Source organism: Micromys minutus (genome assembly GCF_963924665.1).
Source record: "Micromys minutus genome assembly, chromosome: 13".
NCBI classification, from domain to species: domain Eukaryota; kingdom Metazoa; phylum Chordata; class Mammalia; order Rodentia; family Muridae; genus Micromys; species Micromys minutus.
Genome location: NC_137982.1, coordinates 42593396 through 42608644, shown reverse-complemented (window position 1 = coordinate 42608644; position 15249 = coordinate 42593396). Strand labels below are relative to the sequence as shown.

Genomic DNA, 15249 nt, shown 5'->3' with positions numbered 1-15249 from the left:
GCTAGAATTGGGGTTTCATACTCTGAGTCTAGCAACTGAGATGTTTTCTCAGATGTTTCTAAGACCCAGGAGGTTAGATTTCACCAGCCTCACCCATGGCTGGAAAAAGTGGGAGAAAAAGGGATGTGGAAGCATCTTCACCTGAGCATCGAGAATTATGTTGTGTGTTGTGAGCAATCACGCAATCTTTGAAAGACACTCCCCCCCCCAACTTGGGAAATAGGAAAAAGAAAAGATGGTTAGCGTTTACACATTCTCTCTCTCCCACTCTCCCTCTCTCTCTTCCTCTTCCTCTCCCTCTCATGTTCCCTCTATCCCTCTCTCCCCTTCTCCCCTTCTCTCCTTCTTCTCTCCCCCCACAGCCTGCCTCTCTCTAATACTTCAAAGAGCTACATTTCTGACCCAGGGAGACAAAGCTGTGGTTTCTAAATCCACAAACTGTAACCTTGTGCAAGAGATTTAACACAGCCGTGTATGATCGGTCTGGACCTTTCTAAAGCCTTCGATTGGGATTAAAGTGATGAGAGCCAAATCTACCTCCCAACTCTCTACTCACTTTCTAAGTGAAAAGGAAACAAGCGTGACCCGTGAAGCTTGGAAGGAAAAGCTCCCTCTAACAGAAGTGCTGTTCTCTGTGTAGTATGCCCCAACCCCTAGCCAGCTCAAACAGAACACAAAAGCATTACATGTTTCACTGAACCTGGGACTATCTTAAAGGAAGCTCCCTAAAACACACCCCTTTTGATTCTCTGATTTTTTTTATAGGTAACCATGTCTTCCATACACTTAGAAGTATTGTATATGGGGCATTTCTGCTTTTCTTTATCCCCCCAAAAAATTCTGATGGAAGCATCTTTTCATCATTATATATTCTTCTACAGGGGCATTTTAAAAATAATGCAATACATACTCTTAATGTACTATCACATGTTGTTATTTTGAACATGAATAGTATAAATTAATGGGATTCTCATGCATATACCATACATTGATCATGTCCCTCCACCTCTCATCTACTATAACCTACAACCCTCAACAATTTCCCCATTCCTTTGCAATGCAAATTGTGTGTGCCTGTGTGTATACACACACATGCCTTTTTTAGCTTCCATATATGAGAAAGAATATGAAAGTACATTTAATTTCTATCTTATTTCACTTAGAAGGATGTTTTAACTTCATCTGTTTTGCTGCACCTGACAGGATTTTATTCTTTATGTGTGAATTATATTTCATTTCATAAATATATTGTATTTTCTTTGTTTGTTCATCTACTGATAGGTATGTAATCTAATCCCATACTTTTACCATTGTGGCTAGTTTTACCATAAACATAGATGTACAGATTTAGATATGTACCCAAGAATGGGATGGCGGGATCCTCTGAAGAGTATCACTTTTAATTATTTGAGGAAATTCTAGTTCTTTTCCATCTTAGCTATTTGCATAATCGTTGTTTTACATAATAGATTCTTCTCTCATCCTCCTTCTTGTTCCTCTTCCTCCTCTTCCTCTTTTTTTGTTTGTTTGGTTTTTGGGGGTTTTGTTTGTTTGTTTTTAAGACAGAGTCTCACTCTGTAGCTAAGGAATTTTATTGATTTTGTTTTATTGAATATGTTTTTATACTTTTAACCTTTATTTACCTATGTCAATCAATGATGTAGAGACTTAGTGTGTCTTAGTTAGGGTTTTACTGCTGTGAACAGACACCATGACCAAGACAACTTTGATAAGGATATTTAATTGGAGCTGGTTCACAGGTTCAGAGGTTCAGTCCATTATCATTAAGGCAGGAGCATGGCAGCATCCAGGTAGGTATGGTGCAGGAGGAGCTGAGAGTTATACATCTTCATCTGAAGGCTCCTAGCAGAATATTAGCTTCCAGGCAACTAGGATGAGGATTTTTAAGTCCCTGCTCACAGTTACACACCTACTCCAAAAGGCCACACCTACTTCAACAAAGCAACCCCTTCATATAATGCCAATCTCTAGGCTAAGCATATTCAAACCATGACATTGTGCCCCAAAGATTTTGTAAAGTCTCTTCATTTTCTATTTTTGTTTGAATATGATACTTTAAGAGAACCCTTACTCAATTTGTAATATTCTTTCTTCTACTTGGTGTAGTTTGCTAGCAAATTTCCAACTATATTTTTATATAACTTATTGTCTCTTCATCTTCAGAATTTTTGATGATCATTTTTCAAAATTATTATTCACAACAGTCAAAAGGACTCAACAGCCCACTGGTAGATAAATAGATGAACAAAATGTTGTCTATATGTACAACCTAAAGTTTATACCCTCAATAGAAATGAAATTGTAATATGCTCTGCAATGTAGACAGGTCCTGAAAAATGCTTAGCAAAATAACCCAGACACATAAGCTTAAGTATTATATAACCCCACTTTTATGAGGTAGCTAAAACGGCAAATTCATACAGACAGAGAATAGGATAGATACTGCCAGTTGCTCAAGGGAGAAAGGTGAGATCATCATGTGATGGGTAAAGAGTTTCAGAGATGGAGAAGATGAGAGAGACTGAGCATAAATGTGTTGGCCACACACCATTGTGAGTACCTGATGCAGTTGTTTTTGTTTTTCATGTCTCTGAGTTACAAACTTAGGAATGGCTAAAAACCTAAATATTGTCATGACTATTTTATCACAGTAAAAAAGAATCTTTGAGCATAAAATAGCTTGTCACATACTAGTGTGGTAAAGAGAGAGTGTCTGAGATGGGCTGCTTTCTTTTGATTTGCAGGCTACGGGCTCTCAAGTTGGGATGATGGTCAATTCTTTCACTAACATCATTGTGGCCCTGCTCATTGCCTTCCTCTTTAGCTGGAAGCTCAGTCTGGTTATAACAATCTTCTTCCCCTTCTTGGCTTTATCTGGAGCTGTACAGACCAAAATGCTGACAGGATTCGCTTCTCAAGACAAACAAGCTCTCGAGAAGGCTGGTCAGGTAATCTTATAGACCTAATTTTCCTTCTTAAGGCTAGGTGGTGGTCAAGTAAACTGTTTAAAATGAGAAGGACAAAGAGACCTTTGTCTCTACCCAGAAGCTCGGACGATAAAGTTTTGATGTATAAGCTTGATCAGGCAAGTAAGAAGTGTGCTAAACATAGACTTTTATATGCTTGATTTCTTCTTGGCTATTCATTCTACATTTTCTACTAGAGGAGTTGCTGCTACTGCTGCTGCCGCCGTTTTCTTAGCTAAATGGTTACCCCAAGTCTTGCTATCCACACAGAAAACCTATACTTTCAAACTTTGACACTTTAGCATTTGCTAAGCAAATGGCAAATGTCTTTCTCAAGTACAACCATAAGCTCCAGTGTAGAACTCAAATGCATTCAGGATTTAGGTGTGCATTTTTTAAAAAGTCTATTGTAAGTAATATCTGAATCCAAGGAATGAGTGAGGGGATGATGACACATTTGTCAACTGGGAGAAAACCACACCTGCCGGGCATGGTGGCACAACCTGCAACCATCTCAGAACTCCGGGGACAGGAGTGGCTGGCGACAGGTTGAGCAGAGGCCAAAGATCAGAAGTTCGAGATGATTCTATGCTACATAGTGAGTTAGAGTCCAGCCTGGTCACTTAAGATGCTGTCTCAAGCAATAAAAATACACAGAGAGGGAGGGATGGGGGAAAGGAAGAAAGGGAGGGAGGGAGGGAGGGAGGGAGGGAGAGTGAAAAGGAGGGCCTGGGGATCAATCAATCATATATAACATGAATTCTTTTTGGTTTTGCTTTTTGATACTAGAGACTAAATACAGAGTTTACTGAGCCTATATTATATTATTGTAAGCACTTTAAAACTAAGCTATACCCAAATACTTTTCTTTTCTTTTCTTTTAAATATTGAGAATGTGAGAGTTGCCTTGAATTCAGACTGAAGGCCAAGCAGATCTTGAACATAGGATCCCAAGAATAGGCATTCCGAGCTTCATAAATTCACTCATGAATGTGTTCAATCACTTTTCAGATAGAGGATGTGATGCTGTCCAAGTAGTCACAGCCTTTCTGGTGCCAGTGTAGAAAATAGCATCTTTAATGATGGAGTACCCCAATTCATTAACAGCGGGCCTTAAAACTGCATTTAAACAGATGCTAATGTAAAATAAAGATGAACTTTATGTCTTTTTAGAGGAGATGGTTTACTGGGTGGCAACTTCTTGGAAAATAGTCTCTAGTGCTTCAAAAATTATAAGTAGGTGTTTTGCTCATGAAGACATTCAAAGACGGCATTTTAGACATTTCAAATGAATTAGCAGAACAATTTTTAAAGCTTGTTCAGAACAAGCATGGGAGGACCTTGTTTCACATTGTCTCTTCCCTCAGCAAGTGGAGGTAATGAAGCCATGCTAGAATTAAGAAGAGATGGAGTATAAGTGGCAGATGGCCCTGTGCTTTGTTTGGCTGTTCCCAGACACTTCTCTGTGCTCTTTTCTGCCAGCCATGGCAATGTCATGAAAAGAGATATTCCTACCTTTTGTCTCCTCAGACTCTTTCCTTTTTCAGATCACCAGCGAGGCCCTTAGCAACATCCGCACAGTCGCTGGAATTGGAGTGGAGGGAAGATTTATTAAAGCCTTTGAGGCTGAGCTGGAAGCGTCCTACAAGACTGCCATTAGAAAGGCAAATATCTACGGATTCTGCTTTGCCTTTTCCCAGGCGATAACATTTCTTGCAAATTCTGCCGCCTATAGATTTGGGGGTCACTTAATAGCCTATGAAGGTCTGAGCTTCAGCAACATTTTCAGGTGAGGAATCTCCAAGTGGTCATATGGTATGAGATTCAGGGGGAGGGGTTATTGCTCAGTTCTGTCACTTTGATTTTTTGCTACCCAGTAAAGTGTTCCCCTCTTAAGGCAGCTGGGCTTATTCTTTTTCAAGGTTCTATAGGGTGTGAAATAGTTCTTCTGGACTTGGCTGTCTCACAGACTCCTGTGTGTATGTCTCTCTCCAGTGGCCTCAGTATCAAGAGAGCTCATTTTCTTCATGAATGATCTTAGAGTTTCAAATGCAACAGAAGAAGCATATCCTACATTGCATGTTCGAGTCTCTCTGTATTTCATTTATGGGGGTCTCTTTGACAAAAGACACACAACTAAGCCTAGGTTTAGGGATTTGAGAACTGAAATCTACATTTGGACTGGAAGAGTAAAAAGAAAAGATGATTATAAGCAGATGAATCATGAGTTAAACTGTTACAATTATATTTACACATTAAAGCTCAGACCCTCAAGGTCTTGAACAAGATGGACCCGAGGACTATTGTATTTTAACCCTATTCCTTGCTTACAAAACCAACCGATTTCTAGCCATTTTCTCTGATTAGAGACATGATGGGCCAAGTTTTTCAAGGTGGGGCCTGCTTACTCCTAAGCAGGAAAGGGCCTAAGTAAGAGTGCATATGAGGATGGTAGCAGGTGGTAGTGAAGGCAGAGAAAATCTTAAATTTAGAGGGTATGGAAACATGATCCTCTCCCCTGATATTTTTCTTCCAGCACTTTCCTGTTAGTCCATCGTCTTAGTTTGGATTTCCATTGATGTGAAGAGACATCATGACCAAGGCAACCCTTATAAGGACAACATTTAATTGAGGCTGACTTTCAGATTCAGAGGTTGAGTCCATTGTCCAAGGCAGGAATCTGACATCTTTCAGGCAGGCACAGTGTGGAAGAAGCTGAGTGTTCTACATCTTCATCTGAAGACCACTAGGAGAAGACTGAGTTCCAGGCAGCTAGGAGGAGGGTGTTAAAGCCCATGCTCACAATGACACACTTCTTCCAACAAGGCCACATCTACTCTAACAGGCCACACCTTCTAATACTGCCACTCCCTTGACCAAACATATTCAAACCACCCCACCCACTACACCCATAACTACTAGAAAATTCTAAATTTTCTAAACACTTACATAATGGGGTGGAGAGGGTAATTAGGAGGGAGTACACCTTTGTGAAGGCAAATGGGGCGGGGAGATGGGAGAAGGGTGGGGGAAAGGGATAACATCTGAAAAGTAAATACAGAGTATCTAATAAAAAAACTATGAAAAAAAGCTATAAGAAGAGGGACTAGCAACTGTTGGGTTCTTTTTGCCCATTTACATAAGGTATGTAACAAATTATTTGCCAGAATGGGAGAATCAAGAGCCTGTAGGAAATTCCAGTTTCTCCCCTAAGAACTAGAAAGTTATCTCCCATCATTTCTCACCTTACCCCCAACATTTCAGTCTCTTAAACCTTATCCTGGGACCCTGGGGAATGTAAATTTCTAATTCCAATCTTGAAATAATCACTGATTACAAGTTGAGCAGTAACATATATCCTTGCACATTCCCTATCTATCATCCCATCCCATGAAGATGTGAACTATGCCAGCTGGGAAAGGCAGCACTGATGGGCAGCCTTATGGGCTGCCATGCACATTCAAGGACCAGGCATTAGCAAGGTTGTCTCTCACCACGGATTTATCCATTTGTTCATTCATTCCTTACGTCCATGTTGATATAGATAGTAGCTGGGGGCAAACAAAGGATACAGGTTATTTCATCTTCCTTCTCCTGCCCGAAGGATGGCTTCTATTCATGCTCAGAGTAGAATAGGTGCTTCCATTTCTCAGCGTTATCTTTTACATGCTTATCAACATGTTGCAGTGGGAAGAAAGCCAAACCAATCTGGTCATTTTTTAAAAAATTCTTTCCAAAGATACTCCCCCTTCAAAACAAACATAATTTTATCTAGGGTTTGGAGGTCTGAACTCTAGCCTGTTCTACCCCTCAACCCTCTTACAGAAAGCACAATTTGAAAACTACTAGCCTCTCTACAACTGCAGACATGACGGAAGAGACTTACCCAGGCTGTTTGGGCTTACCATTTACAACTGTTGCCTCTTAGGCCTGCCCATATCCCACCTCCCACTACCTGGGTGTCTGTCTGCTTGCAGGGTGACCTCTTCAGTTGCAATGAGCGCAACGGCTGTTGGAAGAACGTTTTCTTACACCCCGAGCTATGCCAAAGCTAAAATATCAGCTGCACGCCTTTTTCAACTGTTAGACCGAAAACCCCCAATTAATGTGTATAGTGGAGCAGGTGAAAAATGGGTAAGTACTGGGTTGTGTGTGTGTGTGTGTGTGTGTGTGTGTGTGTGCGCGCGCATGTGTGTGCATTTTATACAAAAGAGCCATCGAAGCTAGATTATTCCAGTTTACAGTCTAAAGTTGAGCAGCCTGGCTCACAATATATACTCACAATAGACAATAGATTTATAAATGTAAAGGAAGCAAATAACTTTACAAGTGTTCTATTGTCATTTGAGTAGGAAAACAACATGTGACAGTTCACTTTCCATTAGTACAACTCAAGGATGCTCAATATATACAGAAGTTTCCTGGGCCTGCTGGTATGCAGGCCCCTGTCATCCCTGAAGTCAGGGGGCCAAGGGAGGAAAATTGTAAGCTTGGGGCCAACCTGATGTTTATAACAATTTGGAGGCTGTGAGTACACAATCTGATAGCTACATCATTCAGTCTGCTTTTAGAACCCCAGGACTACAGTGTCGACTAGTGGGTGGTATCCTAACAGAAAGGCATTGTGGGGGAAGGACCACAGTGAAACAGAAAGCTACAGTGTGGAGAGGAACAGTCTCTTTTCATGAGCACCCTTTTGTTTTAGTGTGAGGATTGCATATATGAGCATGACTGCCCTTCCTTTGTACACACCCTCTCCAACTCCATTCATGTTTCCTTAGCCACTCTCTCAGGAATTCATGGTCTCTTCTCCTGTACTAGTCACACACACACACACACACACACACCACCCACTAAATTCAGTTAGTCCTTATTTACATGTGTTTAAGGCTGACCCCTTAGGATTAGGGTCTTGTTTCTATGAGAAAAGGAGCAGGGGTTGCTGGTTTTTCCTTTCTTAGTACCTGATAGGGGTGAGGCCTCCTGAAATTCTCTTCTATTCAAGTTGGTATGTTATCTGGTATGGTCTTTGCACATCTTGCACAGGCAACTGTGTTGCTATGGGCACGTGGAAACAACATTCCTGTACTATCCATAACAGATCACCGCAAAGCAGCCATCCTGGTCCTCAGACTCTTATTATCTTTGCAGCTTCTCTTTGAAGATGTTTCCTGAGCCTTAGATGAAGGGGTTATGTTAGAGATGTCTCCTTTGGGCTGGACACTTCAGTCACTTCTTTTCTGCATTTTGGCTAGTTGTGGACTTTGCTAATAGTCTCTGTCTGCTGGAAAAAAGATAAAATGATTTGTTTTGATGAATTGTGAAAGCTGCACTTATCTATGGATATAAAGATGAGTATTTAGAAAACTAAACTACTTTAGAAACATGGTAATACTGGGTCTTTCTTCTAAGGCAGATGGGCTCCCAAGCCATGGAGATTCTCTTTGCTAGGTTTACAATACCAGGTATGAATTCCTTCTAGTTGAGCATACTTCAGGTCCAGTGTAGACAGCTGTTGATTTCCCCTGAGTCACAAGTTCACAGCTGGCTAGGACTGTAGATAATGTCACCCTAGAATAGGGTCTTCGAATAGCATGAGAGCCCTTGGAGAGGTTTCCAGCTCAGTACTAGCTTTATTTCTCCATGTCTTGCAACAGAAGGATATGGTATCTTCAGCAGTAGAGTTTTGTCTTCACGTTCTGGCAGCTAACCAAGAGCAGTGGTAATAAACTATATTGTCTTGGGGGGGGTAGGAACCCCCTGGATAACAACTCATAGGTAAATATCTCAAGCTTAGTTCTGGAGTTGCTGTTAGATAGATGTCTATGGCTTTTGAAGGGAACATTTTCCTATTGTATGGGGTGACTGCATTAGAACCACATGCAGGTACACACAAATACACACACATACACACTCATGCGCACACATTATGTATCTTAAAGTCTGATATAAAATGTTTTCCTAGCATCTGTGGTTATTGCCATATAATTACCTCCTTTTAAGAACTATCCAGGCCTCCCAAAATGATATGAATTCATTCTGAGAGGAATGACAGCAATAATCAGATCAGGTCACTATTTACCAAGCCTCTTACCTCTGAAATGTACTATACCACTTCTTAACATCACCGCACCAGGGTCTGCATTGTGAGACACACCCCATATAAATCATAGCCTTAGCAAATGCTGAGTTTTCTGTAACCTAAAACACAGAACACATAGTTCCAGAATCAATGAAGATACATGTCTTTCCAGACCTATCTGGTCATGCTTTCTGTTGCTATTTTGGCATGAAATATAAAGGCTAGGTCTTTTTGTCCACCAATACTGAGCTGATTCATCTTCATCTAGGTTAACTTCATGTGAATTACCAAAATTTAATATTCAATAAAATACACTTTCTATTCATTTATTTAATCTTCAAGGGGTTTTAAATCTTCCCGGCAGTTAAGAGCACTGATTGCTCTTCCAGAGGTTGTGAGTTCAATTCCCAGCAACCACATGGTGGCTCATAACCATGTGGTTGAGCCATTACATAACCATGTAATGAGATCTGATGCCCTCTTCTGGTGTGTCTGAAGAGAGTGACTGTGTACTCATATACATAAAATAATAAATAAATCTTAAAAAAAAACTCCCTATGTTCAAGAGAGCGAAACACCAGTAAAGCTAAGCTAAATTATGAAAGTTTTGATCAAGTGCCCTATTTCTTCTTCCACTTGATAAAATTACTCTCTGTAAATTTTTGCCCATTTTTAGTGTTCATAGTTCAAATGGTAATTCAAATTGATTTTTTTACATTATCCTATAAAGCAATAGAATTTGTCATGGCATTTACACACGTGTGCATCATTATCCTTTATGATCATTTGTGCCCCTCTGTCACTTCCTCCTTCAGCTCTCTAGGCTCCCAGAATGCCCTAAGCTGTTGCCTTCCTTTACCTAACAAGTTCCCCTTCTGCTTTCTGATCATGGGTATAATGACCCTCTCCCCATACCCTACCTTACGAACTCTTCCTTCTTTTGCAGTTTTATGAGCTACACAGGTACATATAAGTATACACACATATTTTATTTTTATGTGTATATGTCTGTATCTGTGTATCTGTGTATGAGTGTGTGCACATGAATACAGTGCCTACAGAAGCCAGATGAGGGCATTGGGTTTCTTGGAGCTAGAGTTACAGGCAGTTATCTCCCTACAATGAGTGCTGGGAATAGAATTCAGGTCTTCTGGAAGAATGGTGCGTGCTCTCATCCTCTTAGCCATCGCCCTGGCTCCCACAAATGTAGGTTTTTTTCATATAAGGAAAAGGTATAGTGTTTATCTTCCTGAATCTTACTTATTTTGCTCTGTGCAGTAATTTATAGTTCCCTCCATTTTTCTGAGAATGTCATGACTTCATTTTTAAGGACTACATAAAATTCCATTATGTATATATTCTTTATGAAGTTACTTATGGATATCTATGCTGACATGAGAAACCCAAGAGCTGAAAAATAGAACTATATGACATTAAAAAGCTTCTGCTCAAAAGGAAGCACTCCCAGAGGGTGGCAACTATAGAGTGGGCAGAGAAATTTTCCCAAGTAGACATCAGATAAAAGAATAGTAGTTAGGATCCAAAAAGAACTGTAAAAATCAAACTACCCATAAAGGCCATGTTCCTCAACAGTCTCCAAAAGAAGAAATAAAAATGGCAAAACACACTTGAAAAATACATTTGACATCCCTAGCTACAAGAGAAATGCAAACTGAAGATGCTTTGAAAGACCATATCACCCCAGTCAGAAGATAAATGACAACATACGCTAATGGTTGTGGGAAGAGAGGATCCCTGATTCTGCCTATGAGAATATAAGCAGTGCAGCCACTGTGGAAATCAGCATAGAGTTTCCTTTTCAAAAAATGAAAAGAGGCCTCTCACATGATTCAGCAATACCATCCTTTGGTGTCTGCATAGCTGAAGTCAACATCCTGCAAGAGAGCCTTTCACAGCCAGGTTTCCTGTTGTCCTAGTCACAGCAGCTAGGAAACGGAAACTTGCCCACCAGATAGTTTGAAATGCACCGAAATATTCATCTTTGTGGCACAGACTCCAAGCAACTTTGTTTTAAACTCGTTGTTTTAAAGAACAATAACATTCAGAGAATAGCTGGTTTCCACGACGCATTGATTGTTGCTATTCTCTTCCTTTTTTTGTTTAATATAAAGAAATAAGCGATAAGGAAAGGCCCTTGGTTCAGAATGGGAATTTTAAAAAAAGAAGTCAAATGTCTTTAATTTCTTTGTCTATCTTATTGTAACACCAGCTAGCACAGGAAAGAAAATGTCATTTTGTGGTGCTATTCATTGTTCTGAGACAGAATCTCCCTATGTAGCCCAGGCTGGCCTGCAGTGAACTCACTATCTTCCTGCCTCAACTTCCTCAGTGCTGGGATTACTGGTGTGAGCCACATGCCTGACTGAGCTGTTGTTTCCATAATTAATATTTTCATAGCACTGTATTTGATTAGGTACACTTTCCATGCCCTAGGCTCCAGTATGTAATTCCCGTCTTCTCATTCACAGGACAACTTCCAAGGGAAGATTGATTTTATTGACTGTAAATTTAGGTATCCTTCTCGACCTGATACCCAAGTTCTGAATGGTCTCTCAGTATCTGTTGATCCTGGGCAGACACTGGCATTTGTTGGGAGCAGTGGATGCGGTAAAAGCACCAGCATTCAGCTGTTGGAACGGTTCTATGATCCCGATCAGGGAACAGTGGTAAGTAGGGGAAGGCTTGAGAGAACGTTATCTTTTATATAAGACCTGCCCCTAAGTGGTCTCCAAGGCTGCAGCTTGCCAGACTAAAATGTTTGTGTTGGACATTTCCCCCCATGGCTCTTTGCATTTCCATCACCTGCTGGTTGACCTCATTCTACCCCACAGCTTCTAACAGCATGTTCTTCCCAGTTTCAGATGGCCTGCTGACCAGTTAAGGAAAGAAAATGGGGCACACTGCAAAGCCGGAGATGAGCATATTTGACAGACAGTCAGTTACCCGTAAATGTGGCAGAAAGTGCAGACTAGTCAGAAAACTAATGGCTGGGGATGGAAAAGGTGGAGTGACAGGGGACACAGTGAGAAGGAAGCGAGACAAGGGAGCAGGAATAAACAGCTTGTCACAATTCTGGTCCAAGAAGCTTACACTTAACTAATAGATCAACTCAACTTGTCCAAGTCTTGGCAGGGATAGTTGACACACTGCTGAGTGACTTCATTGCTTACTCTTATAAGTCCTTCTTTTTCTCTTTTCCTGCTTTATTTTTTTCCCTTTATTTCTGGGTAATATATTCGCCAGACTGTATAATCAAATAATAAAGATTTTAAATAAAAAAATAACATCCCTCTGGATTTCTCTACTCAAAGACAGCTCTCCTAACTGCGTCATATTTTGAGCTCTCCAGGTCAGTCACTGTTTCTGTGTCCCCAAATCTCAGTCTGTCCTCCCGCTTTGATTAGACTTCCTGCCAATGTGTTTTTAAGAAGTGAAAAACTAGCCGCGGGGGCTCTTCTTTTACCTGTTTTCCTCCACAACACCTTTCGCAAGACTCCTTCTGATCTGCCTGAGAGTGTAGATTTCACTGCAGCAGGGACGGGTGACAGTTTGAAGAGAAATGCTGAGAGAAAAGCGAGGCTCTCTTGCATAGAGCAAAGAAGCAGGTAGATCTCGGCAGAATCCAGGAGGCACGGACTTGAGGAGTAGGGATTGATTACCTGTGGTCCATTACCATCACTGTGACTGACTGTAAACACGAAGATTGTAATGTACTTGACAGGACTCGGTGATGGATAAACCTAGGCAATGCATTGCCCTAGAGATCTGACTTGCACAAATGAAAGGTCTCGGGTTCCCAAAATGTAGGCTTTGTCACGTCTGTTGTCTAGGGAGATTGTAACTTGTGGCAAGGCCAGTCCACCACACGTGATCTCTCCAGCATCAGCATGTCTATAAAGTGTGTTTCTCTGAGTGCACACACCAAATGCTCTGGTGACAAGAAGAGAGCAATCATTTTATGGTGTCTTGCATTTAAGGACACAGTACACTTTGTGAGCTCCTTGTAAAATGTATCTGTGAGCACTGTATATAGGAAAATACTGATCGAATCAATTTTTTAAAAATCCTCTTTGCTTCTCGACAAGCTACCAAACACAGGTATAGTATATTTGACAATTAATTTAGTATCTATGATGTGTACTGTACTGTCTATGGGAGGTGCTTCCGGAGCTTGGCACATATTTTGTTTTTTTTAAAACTATTCTTTTATTTATTTTGTATATAAGTACACTGTTGCTATCCACAGACACACCAGAAGATCACATTACAGATGGCATCAGATCCCATTACAGATGGTTGTGAGCTACCATGTGGTTGCTGGGAATTGAACTCAGGACCTTTGTAAGAGCAGTCAGAGCTCTTAACTATTTAGCCATCTCTCCAGCCCCATATTTTGTTATCTAGATGGTTATAATTTAGCACATATATAACAACTAGAAAAATCTCAGTTTCTGAGTAACTATCAAGTTGTGTTTTGCAGAAATGGGTATATGGGAAATACCTCAGACTGAGTATAAACTCTGCCTCCCCACCCCTGCCCCAAAATAATGTTTGCTTGATTCGCTACTTAGAAATTATCTAAAAATATATCCTGATCGCATTATGTAAAAATCTTTTTTCTGAAATCATATAGTCAATTACTTTCCAGTTAATAAGTTAGATTTACTATACATTTGTGATCAACTCTTCAGAATCTTAAGTGAACCAATTTAAATGGTCCTTATTTTGTGACTGAGCTTCCCTGGCTTCTGGACTGTGAGTACCCAGAAAACAGACACTGTGTTCTCATCATACAGTGGCAGACACTGTATGGTGCCTCTTGGCTGATGGTTCCATCCGTGATTGTGACTAAGTGGCCAAATACATTTTCCCCTGGACTTATTATCTCAGCTGTCCAGAGAATAATATCAATAAAACCAAGGACACAGGTTTGACCCTCACGTCACCCAGTCACACCTGTCTGTCACTGTTCCTGATCCCAATCTGCTTTCTTCTCCCTCTTCATTGGATGGCTCCCAAAGCCTCAGAATACAAATTGTCTGCATAACTGTACAGATGAGGCTATGGTCGGCTACAAGGAGATTTTTTTCTTAACTAAATACTGTCCAGAGATTCTTTCTCATTTATATAAAATCTGTGGAGCTAGAGTTTGGGGGAAAAACATCAAAACAAGTAATCAATGTCAACTTTAATGGTGTGCCTGTCAGAAACAAGTTCCGCAGGCGATTTGATTGATTTCCCCAGGGTTCTTGAGGACGTCTCCTCTTAAGCACCTAACTCCACAGCTAGACCTTCCGTCACTGCTAGAGTGCTAAAATGCTGTGCCCTCCGTTGTCATCTCTATTGGCAGATGATAGACGGTCGTGACAGCAAGAAAGTCAATGTTCAGTTCCTCCGTTCCAACATCGGGATTGTCTCCCAGGAGCCAGTGCTGTTTGACTGTAGCATAATGGAGAACATCAAGTATGGGGACAACAGCAAAGAGATCTCCGTGGAGAGAGCCATAGCTGCCGCAAAGCAGGCCCAGTTGCATGACTTCGTCATGTCGCTCCCAGACGTAAGCACCATGGCTGTTGTTTTCTTTCCAGAAACGCAGGGCTGGGGAGGGGTGGGATACCCAAAAATATCAGGACTGTAGTTCAGGCAGAGGTTCAGAGACAAGACAATTTATCTCCCAGCACCTTGTATTGCTTTGGTCCTTTAAGTAAAACAAATGCCTTCCATCACCATATTTTACAAAGTACTAGATTGTCAAATACAAAACGGATGCTGTGGAATTTGCTATATATAAAACAATACTTATAGAGCATTGATGTAGCCTGGTGGAAAGAAATCCGGAGTTTTAACATGGGTTTGAATGCAAGCTTTCACATCTAGTACCTTAGCATGTAGTTTTGGGATACCTACTTATCCAATTTGATATCGTCTGCTCCATCTGCAAAATGCAAAGAAACCCCAAAACTTTAATATGAGGGCACAGAGGTCAAAGGTCACTGGTAGATCTCTTTAGCATGCATGAAACCCTGGGTTCAGAAAACAAACAGCCACACAAAGGAAGCGGCTGCTGCAACTGACGTCCATCCTTTCCTCTTGGCATGTGGGCACTGAGTATAAGCCACATCTGCTTGATGACTTTTACTTTTCCAGAGCCAAGTCTAA

General features: G+C 40.8%; 1 protein-coding gene across 2 annotated transcripts in view; it reads left to right on the top strand.

Annotated features, from left to right (window-relative positions):
• The window catches only part of ABCB11 (ATP binding cassette subfamily B member 11), a gene marked incomplete at both ends in the record, with an annotated part of 78717 nt that overhangs the window by 59966 nt on the left and 3502 nt on the right, over window positions 1-15249 (top strand). For both annotated transcript variants that reach the window (XM_080928015.1, XM_080928014.1), the window contains 5 exons: window positions 2766-2969; window positions 4535-4776; window positions 6965-7121; window positions 11559-11756; window positions 14441-14647. In XM_080928015.1, coding sequence (XP_080784141.1) covers window positions 2766-2969; window positions 4535-4776; window positions 6965-7121; window positions 11559-11756; window positions 14441-14647 — 1008 coding nt within the window. The remainder of the gene's footprint in view (window positions 1-2765; window positions 2970-4534; window positions 4777-6964; window positions 7122-11558; window positions 11757-14440; window positions 14648-15249) is intronic.